Below are 16,339 nucleotides of genomic sequence, written 5' to 3'. Positions count from 1 at the left end.
TAGTGGAACGAGTCATAAAATGCGTCATAGTTGTAATATAGTAGTCTAGTGCAAGTAGATTATAGTTGTAATACTGTAGGCCCTTAGTATTGGAGAGAGGATAATAATACGAAAAACGTGATAGGATTGAATCCATGGAACAAAAATCAGAATGCTCTTCAAAATTATGAGAGCAGAATTATAATGCAATGTTGAAAATAATTTCCATCCACAAATCTATTTCAGTTCTCACTACCAGGAGTTGACTTCCTCAAGTTAATTCCCGCACCTACCCAAACTTTAGAAAAAAATTCAGCTTCTAAACCTTACCTATCCCCCTCAAAAAATTGGGAATCTCAATGGATGTGGTCAGTAGTCATTTTAAAAACACTGCTGACCTTTTTTCAGAACCTTGGAACTCGAGAATTTCAAGTACGCAATATGCGTCATCCTAATCGTCCCCCCTCCCCTGACAGCAGGTCAGAACCCTAGCTATTTCACATGAATCAACTACATTTCCATGGAAAAGTGATAAATTTATGAGTCATTCAAAGACATATCGTGTTTTTCCCTACTATAGACTCCAATCTATTATTGTTCTTAGTTTCAGAAAGCAATATTGCAATTAGAGACTCTGTTAATTGGCCATAGTCATTCATGAGAGCAGTTTTTGTTACTTTCTATTTGCTCAGTGATTTTATGTTATTCAGTTAGTGATAAGAGAATACAAACAAAGTGGAAACGTGCAAACGTGATTTCTATTCTCATGACTAAAAAGTATGAAGAAGTGCGTTTGTAGATACGCATTCATTTTATCAATCCTTATCAGTCCTATAGATCAAATGACCTTGACCCAAAATCATGTGTCAATCTTTGGAAGAAGGGCGTAGATCAGAAGATCATTGATGTAGCTGCTGTACTGTGGGACTTGCATAAGACGTTTTGCTAATCACAAAAGTACACAGACCAGACCAAAGTGACGAAATAATGGACTTGATTGTTGTCAGCACAGCAAGGTTGAGTTGTAAATTGAGCTGGAGGACTGGAAATTTCTCAACACTGCCAAGCGAACTTGTATTTTTGTTCAGCGCCCTCTTCTAGAAGTGAGCTTCAACTCTTATATCCAGGCAGGCACTCATTACCCAATTAGATATGATTGTTTGATTATTGATTATTGAATTTTAGACTAGTGACCCCCTGGCTTGGAGAACTCGCTCAATAGCTGTTGTATTGATCTTTGAAATCCGCAACTTGTAATAATACAGAGTTGGTGAAAATTATGGAGACAGCTTACTATTCCTTTCACAGGGATAATTTGACTGATTTCGATACAGAGATTGAATGAGAGATAAATGGTGAGAACCGCACATCGATATAATTATCAAAATCATTTCAAGGATATTAATCTTAATATTTATACTATCGTGAGGTTGATGGCGCTAAACTTTTCTAGCTCTGAAAGTCTGCAACGTTGCCAGATCTTTTTAAAACAACGTAATAATATAATCAATGAACAAAATATTCAATCTTATAATGGTCGTCAAGTGGTCGTTTTTCAGGAAACAGCCCCGTAATAATTTTTCTCGACGGTTCTATATGTATTTTGGGTCGCTGAATTCGAATCTGAAATTTGCTGACACGCCAGAGGGCGGCCTCACCCCCAAAACCCCAGAGAACCCCTAAAATTTCAAACTTTCTTCTATTTTTCCATTTAATCTCGAAAACTTCGAGTTTTTAGAGAAAAATCATAATTTACAGAACTGAAGATAATGAAATTTCCAATAAATTGAATAGTCGCGCAGGATTGTAGGATTCTAACATTTTTGGTTCTGGAGCTACGAATTTTCAAAAAAGGGGTATTTTTTGAGGGGTTTTCAAAATTATGCAAACCTACCATTTCTATCCTATACAACTATTTTTCCAGTATTGATAAGAAATCACACATCACGTAAAAGAAAAATTAATTCTGAACAGGAATCCTTGAGAATTTTCGAATTTAGTAGTGGGGGAAGGGGGAATACAACTAAAAAGAGAAAATTATGTCCTACAGCCAAAATACAAATATTTTATTATACTACCTTTTCACTACCTTCCTAACAAAAAAATACATATTTCGGCTGAAATCATCTCAACAGGGTGATTTTCTATGAGAATCACCTGTTAGAAACATTAAATCACAGTATTTCCTAGTGAGAGAGTACGTCATAGGGGTACGGCAAGGATAAAAACTTTAAACACTTATAACTTTTGACAGAATGATCAGATCTCCTTGTACTACAGCTCATTCTTCTCAGCTCGTCAAGGCGGTTCAAAATCATTTGTCATAACTGAAATTTGATGAAAATAAGAAAATTCTCTTCTAGTGTATTTTAGTCCATATTTAAATACACAGAAAAATGGCCAATTTCTATATTCGAAACTGTGTACCTCGGTAACCCAAAATGATAAAAATAGTACTTGGTATTGATTCAAAGAACAGAATCTCCTCTTTCATGTGAGGTTAATGAATTTTGTGAAAATATAATTGTAAAGTGGGATACGTTTGTTTCGAAAAATCAAGAAATTTGCTATATTTTCCACATTTTCACAGTCTCGACAGTTTTTCGATGATAAACAGTCATGCAAGATTGGTTCAAGACAACGTAGCTCATAGAACATTTAATTCTCTTTCATTTGAGACCAATCTCAAGTCTCTATCATGTATCTTACTCGTTTTAGAGACTCTTGAATAACAGTAAAATCACAGAAAAAAAGAGAAAATGAAAATAATCATTTTTCCAATTGGATGTAACATTTGTACGGTATTGGAATCAGAAAAACGGAGAAAAGAGGAGAAAATTCTCTACAAACTTGACTTCTTTTTGGATTTTTTATCTGAAGTATTTCACAAGATACGCAACTTTGAATATGTGATACTGTGAAAATGATAAACATATCACAAATTTCTCGCATATTCAAAGTTGCATATCGTGTGAAACACTTCAGAGAAAAATTCAAAAAGAAGTCAAGGTTGTGGAGAATTTTCTCCTCTTTTTGCTCCCATGAATCGTTTTTCTGATTTCAATACCGTTCAGAAGTTGAAACCAATTGAGAAATTGATTATTTTTATTTTTCATTTTTTCTGCGATTCCACTGTTATTCAAGAGTCTCTAAAACGAGTGAGATATATGATAGAAACTTGCGATTGGTCTCAAATGGAAGAGAATTATATGCTCCATAAGCTACAATGCCTTCAGCCCATCTTGCGTGAATGTTCATTATCGAAGAACTGTCGAGACTGTCAAAATGAGGAAAATATAGCGAATTTCTTGATTTTCTGAAACAAACGTATCTTACTTCACGATTATATTTTCACAAAATTCATTTACCTCACATGAGAGAGGAGATTTTGTTCTTAAAATCAAGACCAAGTACCATTTTTATCATTCCGGGTTACGCGAGATACACAGTTTTGAATATAGAAATTGGCCATTTTCTGTGTATTTAAATATGGACTAAAATACACTGGAAGAGGATTTTCTTATTTTCAGTTATGATATATGTTTTTAAACCGCCTTGAAGAGCTGAGAAGAATGAGCTTTAGTACAAGGAGATATGATCATTCTGTCAAGGGTTATAAGTGTCCAAAGTTTTTATCCTTGCCGTACCCCTATGACGTACTCCCTCACTAGGAAATACTGTAAATAAATGTTTCTAACAGGTGATTCTCATAGAAAATCACCCTCTTGAGATGATTTCAGCCGAAATATGTATTTTTTTGTTAGGAAGGCATTGGAAATGTATTATAAAAAATATTTGTATTTGGGCTGTAGGACATGATTTTCTCTTTCTAGTTGTATTCCCCCTTCCCCCACTACTAAATTCGAAAATTCTCAAGGATTCCCGTTCAGAATTAATTTTTCTTTTACGTGATGTGTGATTTCATATTAATACTGGAAAAATATTCTAGTTGTATAGGGTAGAAATGGTAGGTTTGCATAATTTTGAAAACCCCTTAAAAAATACCCTTTTTTTGAAAATTTCGTAGCTCCGGAACCAAAAATGGTAGAATCCTAAAATCCTGCGTGACCAATTAATTTATTGGAAATTCCATTATCTCCAATTTTGTTATGAATGATTTTTCTCCAAAAACTCGAAGTTTTCGAGATTTAATGGAAAAATAAAAAAAGGCCGAAATTTTATGGGTTTTGGGGGTGAAGCCTCCCTCTGACGTGTCAGCAAATTCCAGATTGGAATTCAGCGCCCCAAAATTCATATAGAACCGTAGAGAAAAATTCTTTCGGGGCTGTTTCCTGAAAAACGACCATTTGATTGGACGATAATCCAATTTTTGGATTATCGGGCCATTTACGATATTTCAATTAGTCCTCTGCATTTTATTTTTTATCCTGACTATGACAGTGCTTAGTGCCTGCCTCTTTAAGTCTGCATTCGAGGTTGCATTCCAGGGGACATTGAGTAATTTTCTAAAGCGGCAAATTACCATACATCTGAAAAAAAACCACAAGAATTGAGAGGGATAGTGGAAATGCCTCATTTCGAGCAGGTTGTTTTATTTGTTTAAAGAATTCCAAGGAAAGTGAAGGTTGAGAAACCTGTTCGCCACTTGATCTTGTAGTGCAACATAAGATGTTGCATTTTCGACGGTCCTTTCCATTCATTCCTTTCAAACATCAACATTAGTACAAGTTAGGTTATTGAACTGCATCTTTCTTGTGGAGCGACATTATTACCTTATTTCCTACCTTCCTTATTCAAACAACATTCATTCATCCATGCCGTTCAACTACCGTACTGAATAAATAAATAGTAATGATCGATTTTCATGTGCAATTTCAAGTCCTTCATGAGACTTGAACAAGTGTCCATCAAGGTTTTGACAACAAAATTGGTTTTGGACTACATTGACCAAATTACCTATTTATGATATTATTCATAGGTGCATTCACTTCACATAGTCTGTGAAAATTATGTGAAAGCAGAGTTAGAAATCTTTGTTATCGCCGTGACATTAACGGTAACGGTTTTCTGTGATCCTACTTATTCTCGTATATGTGATGTTATATCAATTATTATTATTGATTCTTTTCAGTTTATGATAATGATCAAATCTTTTTCAGATATATTTTTTCATGGAAACAATAATTACTGTATAACAATTGAATAATGAGAAATTCAAGATAATTAAGAAAAGTTTGAAAGCATAAAGATTAAAATCAGTTATTTGACAATGAAAATGAGTTTTGCCATAAAGTCTCTCTTCATTAACTCAACATCTGTCCAATTGGGCTGTATTATTGTTCCTCCATAGAGAATAGCAATGTCAATTAAGCTTTGACCCATGTCTTATCAAAATGAATAGAATTCAATCCCACTCAATGATTGTAGGCAGAATTACAAAAGCAATGATTACTTATTTCTGTTGAATAGACTTTGTAGAGCATAAATATAGTACCGTATTCATTGCCACTACTGATTATAGCTTCAATTCCGATCTTTTTGACGATTGAGTATGAAACAATCATTCATTGTTATCATTATACATTTTATTACCTCTGATTTTTCCATAAAAAATGCCACAGTTTATTCTGCATTTCAATATGAAGGGGATATTTAGTGGGCCTTGACCTTACATTAGCTACTAACCCTGCTCTCATGAATTAGCATTCTATTTAAACAGAATTCATTCAATATCACTTATTGAGTGTCATTTGAAACAATATATTAATGCAATATTGAAGCCATTATTCGAAATGAACAGTTACTGAGCACTAGAGGGTCATTTACCTCCTCCCATCCTTTCCGATTATATGAGATCGGAGGTTGTAAAAAATGTCTGTCGTAGAATAAAGGAATGTTGCTTATCCTATGTTAATAGTTGATAAAGAACCCAGAAAGGAATAGAAGGATGTTCTTATATTCTAGTAAAATTCCAGATAGAATATTATTTAGAAATGTGGCTTCGTGAACTTGTAGTGCACAAGTCCGAAAAAATTGACAATAGACTACGAATTTTGTGTCGCCAGAATATCCAAAATTTTAATTTTGTACAAGCACCGTTTAAAAAAAAACGGTGCTTCTACAGAATTTTTGGGGTACTCTGCCGACACAAAATTCATAGTTTATTGTCATTTTTTTGGACTTGTGCACTACAAGTTCACGGAGCTATGAAATGTTCTTGATTTTCTTGCCAACAAATCAAGCAATAATATTCTATCAATTTCCTTTGATCATCCAATAACTCTACCAATAGACAATTCCTTTCAATTCATATAATATCATATATTATGTTTTAGGCTACCAATGAACAATACTTCTCAAATCATTATAATGAGCTAGTCTATAATTATATTTTCCAACCTATTCCAAATCTCTCTTTCTCATTCTTTTTCCCTAACTTCTTCAATCTCTCTATCTCTCTCCAAAATCTCCCTTCCTCCCTCTTTTTCGGTTGAGTGGTTGAGTGGAGAGGGATCTTTCATAACATATTCTTCTCCAAGAAGCGATGGTTATCTGTTTAAATTCCGCTGATAACAATCTAATCATTCCTATTGTTCAAAACTAATGTTCAATATCAATACAATATCATTGTTATTCTAATTGCATCTCCTGCATAGTTATTCTTCATCTTCGAAGCGTTTTATCATTTCCCTACAATACTTTAAAAAATTTACTGAAGTAAGGTTTGAGTTATTTTCCCATCATTTGATAATGGCATCATATAGCCGAAACATTTCGTTAATAAATAAATTTATTTTTTATAAGGTTTGAGTGTGTGAGAGAGGAGTTCTCAAGTATGAGTTACTAATATATAGCTGCTTCTGAGAGCTACATTATACTCCATTATTGGTAACTATATGAATAGTGTGGAAGCCAGTATATTGTTGTAATCTATGTAAATGAATGAATCTGAATTATAATATTTGTTCCCATTCTATTTTTCACAATTATGAGTATCTATGAGTATATTTAAAATTCGTGATATTCATCAATTTCATTGTTTATTATTGTTGCAGGTGAGGCATCAATATGGAACTGGAAACAGAGCTGAGGTCAACCTCAGCGGGAACCTATTTCTCGAGGCATGCAGCTAGGGAGCCAGTCGAACTCAGCTTCGACAATCTCACCTACTCTGTTTCACAGGGTTTCCGAAAAGGTGAGCAGGTGGATTACAAATTAATAATCATATTTCAATCATAATTTTATCATCTGAACAAAAAATAATGAGCAGCTGCACTGCTAATGTATTCTCATCACCAAATACACAGTACAAAAAGGAACCGAAAGATATAAAGGAGCATAAGTGTGCTTCTCCTACAAATTCATGCAACCTTTCTACATAGCAATGCAATTAAGAAAAGTGTTCATTATTTTTTGTGACAGTTGAAACTATCCACACCAATAATTTTCAGTCATTTGATAATTATTATTAATGGACAAATAATATTATCATTCGTTTAATGATTATCAATCATTCCATTGTTATTATTTTCTCTGCTTCATTCATCCTATTAAATTCTATCAAACACCTTCAATATTATTCTAGGCTCAAAAACTATACTACACAACATTGGAGGCAGATTTGAATCAGGTCAAATAATTGCTATTATGGGACCTTCAGGAGCAGGAAAATCATCCCTACTGGATCTCCTATCAGGATACAGGTAAACAATATCAATATAAATATAAAAACTTACGGTAGCCTGTTGCAATTTGATAAATGAAATAATTGTAACTTGAGCTTGATATGTCTCTACCTATACTTGTTGGAAAATGGTCAAGTAGGTAGGCCTACTATATGCTAAACTCCAGGAATCATTGTATGTAATAATCCAAGTAAAATTTTGAGAATTTTTTACATGTGGTTAATTATCAATTGGAACGTGAATAATGAGAGTGATAATGATTAGTACATGAGAGGAGAGATGAACATTTACTTCTGGGAGAGGCGGTGATCCTATCAGGTGCTTTTCAATATCTAAGAGAGTAGTACCTATTAGTTGAATAATAATAATAGTACATATTCTCTTGTATTCAAGAGAAAAGTACCAATCAGGCACTTGTCACTCCATTACCGAAGATCATCACGTTCATTTGAGAATTGAATTGATAATTGAATGAATTAACCCAGTCTGAACTCTGAGACACGCAGTAAACCACATTCTTCTCAACTCATTATTGACGATTGACCATAAGAAGTCCAAGAAGCTTTAAATAAATGCTCTCAGTTTATTCTTTTATGGTTTTTCAATTTTCCTAGATTCTCTTCTTGATTTTCCAGGATATCTGGTGTGGCGGGATCTGTCTACGTGAATGATCGATTCCGAGATCTGGATGAATTTCGAAGACTGTCATGTTATTCCAAGTAGTGATGTCTGTGTATTAGAACTGCTGAATTGATAATGCATACTGAAAAAAGTCATGAATAGCTCAGACCAGCCTGGCGACTTTGATGCTTTTGAAACCAGAATCTTGTTTTATTTTTATTAAAGAATGATACGGAATGAAAACCATGTATCATAGTACAAAGCTTTGTATCATGAGTAAGATTGACAATCATGGCTTGTCGATTTTAGTTGCTGACCTAAATCCTCATTCCTCAGTCGTAGAACTATGGACCAAGCGCGAGCATTTGCCTTTTATGTCATATACCGTCGACACAAACTTATGAAATTTATGAAAAGCTTGATAGCTTGAATAGTGATCTGATATTTGTTACACGTTTTTATTCTAAGACATAATATGTCTTAGACTAATTTTTAATGTTTCTTCAATCGGCAGGAAAACTTTGGTTTTTCAAAGTTATCTTACTTCCTTATTTTGGGGTATTTCAGAAATCAAGATAAATAACCTACCAAATTTCCTACACGAATACAGTGTGAGTTGTATTATAATAGCTAGAGTACTTACGTACTGTATAGTACAGTACCTGTTCGTTTTTACCGTATAATTATATGATAATAGAAAGCTTTATTAAAAACAGCCATAACTTCCTTGTTTTCGGATATTTTCGAAAACGGGACTTACGCTTTAAAGAATTTGGGGTCGCTGAATCCAAATCCGAAATCAGAAATCTTCTATCTATATTTTTAAGGAAGTTAGACTTTGAGAAAAAAGTGATGAGTCATACTTTGTGGAAACGTCGGCACAGTTGTTAGATCTTGCCTCTGCTTGCCTCGAGGGGAAAAGACGTGACAAAACGAGGTTCCTGGATAGGAGTCACCATGTGAAAGACACGATTTGACTCAATGTACTTCGACAAAAAAACGAGAACACTGTTCAGTGTTCAAGTTGCACGTCTCCTATCGTGTGAAAGAGGCCATATAGTACCGTATTCATTGCCACTACTGATTATAGCTTCAATTCCGATCTTTTTGACGATTGAGTATGAAACAATCATTCATTGTTATCATTATACATTTTATTACCTCTGATTTTTCCATAAAAAATGCCACAGTTTATTCTGCATTTCAATATGAAGGGGATATTTAGTGGGCCTTGACCTTACATTAGCTACTAACCCTGCTCTCATGAATTAGCATTCTATTTAAACAGAATTCATTCAATATCACTTATTGAGTGTCATTTGAAACAATATATTAATGCAATATTGAAGCCATTATTCGAAATGAACAGTTACTGAGCACTAGAGGGTCATTTACCTCCTCCCATCCTTCCCGATTATATGAGATCGGAGGTTGTAAAAAATGTCTGTCGTAGAATAAAGGAATGTTGCTTATCCTATGTTAATAGTTGATGAAGAACCCAGAAAGGAATAGAAGGATGTTCTTATATTCTAGTAAAATTCCAGATAGAATATTATTTTGAAATGTGGCTTCGTGAACTTGTAGTGCACAAGTCCGAAAAAAATTGACAATAGACTACGAATTTTGTGTCGCCAGAATATCCAAAATTTTAATTTTGTACAAGCACCGTTTAAAAAAAAACGGTGCTTGTACAGAATTTTTGGGGTACTCTGCCGACACAAAATTCATAGTTTATTGTCAATTTTTTTGGACTTGTGCACTACAAGTTCACGGAGCTATGAAATGTTCTTGATTTTCTTGCCAACAAATCAAGCAATAATATTCTATCAATTTCCTTTGATCATCCAATAACTCTACCAATAGACAATTCCTTTCAATTCATATAATATCATATATTATGTTTTAGGCTACCAATGAACAATACTTCTCAAATCATTATAATGAGCTAGTCTATAATTATATTTTCCAACCTATTCCAAATCTCTCTTTCTCATTCTTTTTCCCTAACTTCTTCAATCTCTCTATCTCTCTCCAAAATCTCCCTTCCTCCCTCTTTTTCGGTTGAGTGGTTGAGTGGAGAGGGATCTTTCATAACATATTCTTCTCCAAGAAGCGATGGTTATCTGTTTAAATTCCGCTGATAACAATCTAATCATTCCTATTGTTCAAAACTAATGTTCAATATCAATACAATATCATTGTTATTCTAATTGCATCTCCTGCATAGTTATTCTTCATCTTCGAAGCGTTTTATCATTTCCCTACAATACTTTAAAAAATTTACTGAAGTAAGGTTTGAGTTATTTTCCCATCATTTGATAATGGCATCATATAGCCGAAACATGTCGTTAATAAATAAATTTATTTTTTATAAGGTTTGAGTGTGTGAGAGAGGAGTTCTCAAGTATGAGTTACTAATATATAGCTGCTTCTGAGAGCTACATTATACTCCATTATTGGTAACTATATGAATAGTGTGGAAGCCAGTATATTGTTGTAATCTATGTAAATGAATGAATCTGAATTATAATATTTGTTCCCATTCTATTTTTCACAATTATGAGTATCTATGAGTATATTTAAAATTCGTGATATTCATCAATTTCATTGTTTATTATTGTTGCAGGTGAGGCATCAATATGGAACTGGAAACAGAGCTGAGGTCAACCTCAGCGGGAACCTATTTCTCGAGGCATGCAGCTAGGGAGCCAGTCGAACTCAGCTTCGACAATCTCACCTACTCTGTTTCACAGGGTTTCCAAAAAGGTGAGCAGGTGGATTACAAATTAATAATCATATTTCAATCATAATTTTATCATCTGAACAAACAAATAATGAGCAGCTGCACTGCTAATGTATTCTCATCACCAAATACACAGTACAAAAAGGAACCGAAAGATATAAAGGAGCATAAGTGTGCTTCTCCTACAAATTCATGCAACCTTTCTACATAGCAATGCAATTAAGAAAAGTGTTCATTATTTTTTGTGACAGTTGAAACTATCCACACCAATAATTTTCAGTCATTTGATAATTATTATTAATGGACAAATAATATTATCATTCGTTTATTGATTATCAATCATTCCATTGTTATTATTTTCTCTGCTTCATTCATCCTATTAAATTCTATCAAACACCTTCAATATTATTTCTAGGCTCAAAAACTATACTACACAACATTGGAGGCAGATTTGAATCAGGTCAAATAATTGCTATTATGGGACCTTCAGGAGCAGGAAAATCATCCCTACTGGATCTCCTATCAGGATACAGGTAAACAATATCAATATAAATATAAAAACTTACGGTAGCCTGTTGCAATTTGATAAATGAAATAATTGTAACTTGAGCTTGATATGTCTCTACCTATACTTGTTGGAAAATGGTCAAGTAGGTAGGCCTACTATATGCTAAACTCCAGGAAATCATTGTATGTAATAATCCAAGTAAAATTTTGAGAATTTTTTACATGTGGTTAATTATCAATTGGAACGTGAATAATGAGAGTGATAATGATTAGTACATGAGAGGAGAGATGAACATTTACTTCTGGGAGAGGCGGTGATCCTATCAGGTGCTTTTCAATATCTAAGAGAGTAGTACCTATTAGTTGAATAATAATAATAGTACATATTCTCTTGTATTCAAGAGAAAAGTACCAATCAGGCACTTGTCACTCCATTACCGAAGATCATCACGTTCATTTGAGAATTGAATTGATAATTGAATGAATTAACCCAGTCTGAACTCTGAGACACGCAGTAAACCACATTCTTCTCAACTCATTATTGACGATTGACCATAAGAAGTCCAAGAAGCTTTAAATAAATGCTCTCAGTTTATTCTTTTATGGTTTTTCAATTTTCCTAGATTCTCTTCTTGATTTTCCAGGATATCTGGTGTGGCGGGATCTGTCTACGTGAATGATCGATTCCGAGATCTGGATGAATTTCGAAGACTGTCATGTTATATACAGCAGGACGATCGACTGCAACCTTTGCTGACTGTTGATGAGAACATGTGGGCAGCTGCTGATCTCAAATTGCCTTCAAGTGTCCCCACAAAAGAGAAAACAGCTATTGTGAGTATTATCATAGAATAAATTTTCTATTTTGTAATTTAATATTGTTATGAATACTGCAGTTTCTCTATGGCATTGAATGTTTAAAACACTTGGAGGTCATCTTTATAAACTATTCTCAAGAACTAACTATTGCAAGCACGTTCTGGTTGCCTTTTCTCTAATTGCCAATCAGAGAAGCCATAACCAACCGGAATTGCTGGATCATCTGATAGAATTGTTCTGATTGGAGTTAGAACAAGCTTCTCTAAGAATGCTCTGAAGAATAGTTCAAAAGTACGTCCTATAGAATCAATAAAGTGGAAAAAATTAAGTTAAAATTTACCGCTGCTAATAGATTTTTCACATAAATGCTTTAATGAGTTTTACCCATCAGTCTATGGATACGTGGGGTCCACGATATTACGGCAGTATTTGATTAACATTGGTGTTGCTGTCCTTATCTAGCGACAAAGCGAATAGCGCAATCCTCTGCTACCTCCGCAAAGTTGCCAGTTTTTCAACAATGTAGAAATATAATTGATTAAAAAAATATTTCATCTCAACTAAAATGTATTATTCAATAGATAAAAAATATATTCTCTTGACGAATAAAATATAATTTATTATTTTAAACAGGAATAATCTATTATCAGTTGAATATCATCACATCAAATTGAATATTACAACAGTTAAATATTACAAATATACTAGTATGAGCTATCCTCAATAGAAGGCAGTGACAAGGCCGAAAATCCGCAACGCTGTTATCCTATTTTTCTTCAATGCCATTATAACATGGACCTCACAATTGCAGATCATCAGAAAAAAAAACATTTCAACGTTCCAAGAGTGTTGTCAATAAGAGAGGTATCGTCCATGACCTTATCAGACTTCATAAATTATGTTGACTCCAGTAGTTTTATTCTTTTATCACATAACTTGGCCTTGGAATGTGTAAAAAAAACTTTTCTATATGTAGCCAAACAGTTTATCAAATATTAATTTCCAAGTTAACTTGAGTAGGTATACTTTAGACTGTGAATTGTATGCTGCAGTATCAGATAGATAACTTAATTACAACCAGGCTTCACTGTTGAGAATTCAATACTGAGCTTGAACAAATCCCTATGAACTATTGCTGTTTCATATTTGCATAATTCAATCTCACTAGTTTCGAATAGGTATTTACAATACTCTTTTGAAAAAATGCGTTGTCATAAGACAGTTTGTTCTGAAAAAAAACTCAAGACGTGTCAAATACTCATTTGAATAATGACTTATTTCAAGGTGATGCAGCATTTTTTTCTTTGTCTGAAGTTGCTTTGCTAGTTCTTCAATTACGTCCATTATTGTCTAATCAAAGAACCATTATGGGTATTATATCACTCTATGGAATTTTATACTTGAAACTTTCTACAAGTTACCACATTGTCACAACTACAATGAATAAGTTGATAATATTATAAGGAAAAATTATATCAATATGAACTTTATCATGATTTTTATTATTACAACATAACATTCTCTAATCCTTGATAGCTTTTCAATCATGTCTCATGAGCATTATTCCCTACTTCAAATGATTTCACATTACGTGAATTCTGACAAAACCGGTAGTTATTCCTATCTAATTTATTCACATACCTAAGACTCAGTAAATTATTTTCTATTATTCTGGATATTCGAAAATATACATACAATTTTATCCAGAACATTAATTGGATTACATAGAAAAAATTGGATTCATCTACAAAATATCCATGACGTACAGTATTAGAAATAGCCTCTAAAGCATAGATTGAAGAAGAATAAAACGAAATAGAAATTGAATATCAGTAAAACTACTGAAATTAGTCATTTTTTATTTACTGTGATTCCAGATAGACGAGATTTTAGAGACCTTGAAACTCTCAGGCTCTAAAAAGACCAGAGCCGGACAACTTTCTGGAGGACAGAAAAAAAGACTTTCAATCGCATTAGAACTAGTGAACAATCCATTGGTAATGTTTCTGGATGAGCCAACTACGTGAGTTGGGAAACTTTGATTTATTCACCATTTAGAATTTAATAATATTTTTTTTTTTGTAATAGAGTGATGATAGTCTGATTAGTATTTTCCATAGAATGAGGAAATAATTCCATTCTGATAGAATAAAATCACGAATGATTTTGAAGGCTATTAGATCACATTAATAATATTGTTTTTCATGCTCGTACTGTAATAATTTTAATAAGCTCATACTGGATATTGATAAGCTCATATATTGATACGATAAAACTAAATTTGAATAATATATTCGAGTTGTAATATTCCGAGTATCCGAGTTGTGAATCCTTGAATATTAATAATTCGTTCATAGTAACGCACTCCACAAATACCGTAATATGAGTTTCAAAATCTTAAGTTTATTATATCTCTACAAACTACACAGAGAAATTCCGATAAGAATCAGAAAAAGAACCAAGTAGGCTAATGATTGTGTCATTTTTTCTTTTCATCCAAAGGATTCTTATTGTAAACCAGTGTAAACATAGATCACAATGGAATTTGAACTTCAAATTCATGAGAGTAAAACTTTCCTCACATTTTATGATCGTGTGGATGGAAAATGATTTTGAATCACATTTTTATCCTCTATTGTACAGTGAGAAAGATCCAAAATATTCGTAGAACATAAGAATAGGAGAAATTTTGCATTTCGCATAGGTAATATTATTCAATATTCCATTAGAGTTGCATAAGAAATTCCTTGCTTGGAATAATCCCTTCTCAACTTAATTCAATTATTTACTTCATTAATACTCATCTGGCGGTTTGCAACTTACTTGGAAAAAAGAAGTGTTGGGCTTGTGCCTGTTCATTATTCCAATATTGTGATATTATTAATGAATGAATGTACAATTTTATTACCTAGTGGATGGAACACAGAACGGCAAATGCTATAAATGGTTCACGAATGGAGAAGTATTGAAATACAACAATAATGCTGCAGGTGAGGTCAGGTGAATAATAGATATTCACAAAATGAATAATGCTATTCATTCTATTTAAATAACTTGTTGCCTGTATTTTAATATAATAAGTTGAATTGACACATTTCTGCTTGAAATTTCAAGATTTTTTTATAAGGAAGTACAGCTATAAGGTCCTTCTAATTTTTGGTAGCCTATATGATAAAAAATAGTTTATCAATGCCATTTCAATGGATGCTGATGATTCATTCCTCCAATTAATATCAATCAACCCGAATAGGCTTTTCAAATTCATCATCAACATAACCAAATAAATATTAGTTGAAGATATTACATGTCTCTCACTTTTGTTATACAGAACCGTTTGTTATACAGATACGATTGTATAGTACATCAACGTATCATTCTAACTGTATGTAATACTAGGGTTCCAATTTTGTATGGAATCATCAATAATTAGTATCTCATTGATAACATTTTTTGCATAATTTTTTTCAGCTGATGTCACTTCTATGTCATGTCTACCCATTATGAAAAAATGTGGAGGCTCACTTCAGGTCACATCTCAATGGAATCAAATCAGTGTCCTTTTGAGAAGAGGATTCATCAAAATGAAAAGAGATCAGGTAATATTATTTTCCATGAAAATTCCTTCTCACATTAGTTACAAACGTATGTATCAGATTATAGCTTGGTTCAGAAAAAGTGATCGTTCATCGCAAATATAAGTAGACCTACCAATAACTATGAGTAGAAAAATACTCCTACTTCCACATTTCTACCAAATATAATCGATGGAAGAATAAATGAAGTACTATTTCAAATAGTAGTTTCCAGAAATCACACATGACGATAATCTTTCTCACAAAATACACACACATTCATCACAATATTTGTCAGTTAAATATTAGTAATATTCAGTTTTATTGCCCTATTTAATACCAGGCAATGACAGGTGTGATATCAGAGCTACATCATCATCATCATCGTCATGGATTAGGCTTTTTAAGTTATGTTCCGGCGTCCATCTCTTTCTCGGTCTACCAATACTTCT

General features: G+C 33.1%; 1 protein-coding gene across 1 annotated transcript in view; it reads left to right on the top strand.

The window, feature by feature from the left end:
- Nucleotides 1-16,339, top strand: part of LOC111053741 (ATP-binding cassette sub-family G member 4) — a 46,383-nt gene that overhangs the window by 15,801 nt on the left and 14,243 nt on the right. The window contains exons 2-7 of the mRNA XM_039429485.1: nucleotides 10,873-11,012; nucleotides 11,405-11,522; nucleotides 12,141-12,330; nucleotides 14,193-14,339; nucleotides 15,215-15,305; nucleotides 15,784-15,911. Coding sequence (XP_039285419.1) covers nucleotides 10,886-11,012; nucleotides 11,405-11,522; nucleotides 12,141-12,330; nucleotides 14,193-14,339; nucleotides 15,215-15,305; nucleotides 15,784-15,911 — 801 coding nt within the window. The 5' untranslated portion in view covers nucleotides 10,873-10,885. The remainder of the gene's footprint in view (nucleotides 1-10,872; nucleotides 11,013-11,404; nucleotides 11,523-12,140; nucleotides 12,331-14,192; nucleotides 14,340-15,214; nucleotides 15,306-15,783; nucleotides 15,912-16,339) is intronic.

This window comes from Nilaparvata lugens, chromosome 5 (assembly GCF_014356525.2).
Source record: "Nilaparvata lugens isolate BPH chromosome 5, ASM1435652v1, whole genome shotgun sequence".
In the NCBI taxonomy this organism is placed as follows: domain Eukaryota; kingdom Metazoa; phylum Arthropoda; class Insecta; order Hemiptera; family Delphacidae; genus Nilaparvata; species Nilaparvata lugens.
The sequence above is the reverse complement of the archived record's forward strand: the minus strand, read 5'-3'. Positions and strand labels throughout refer to the sequence as shown.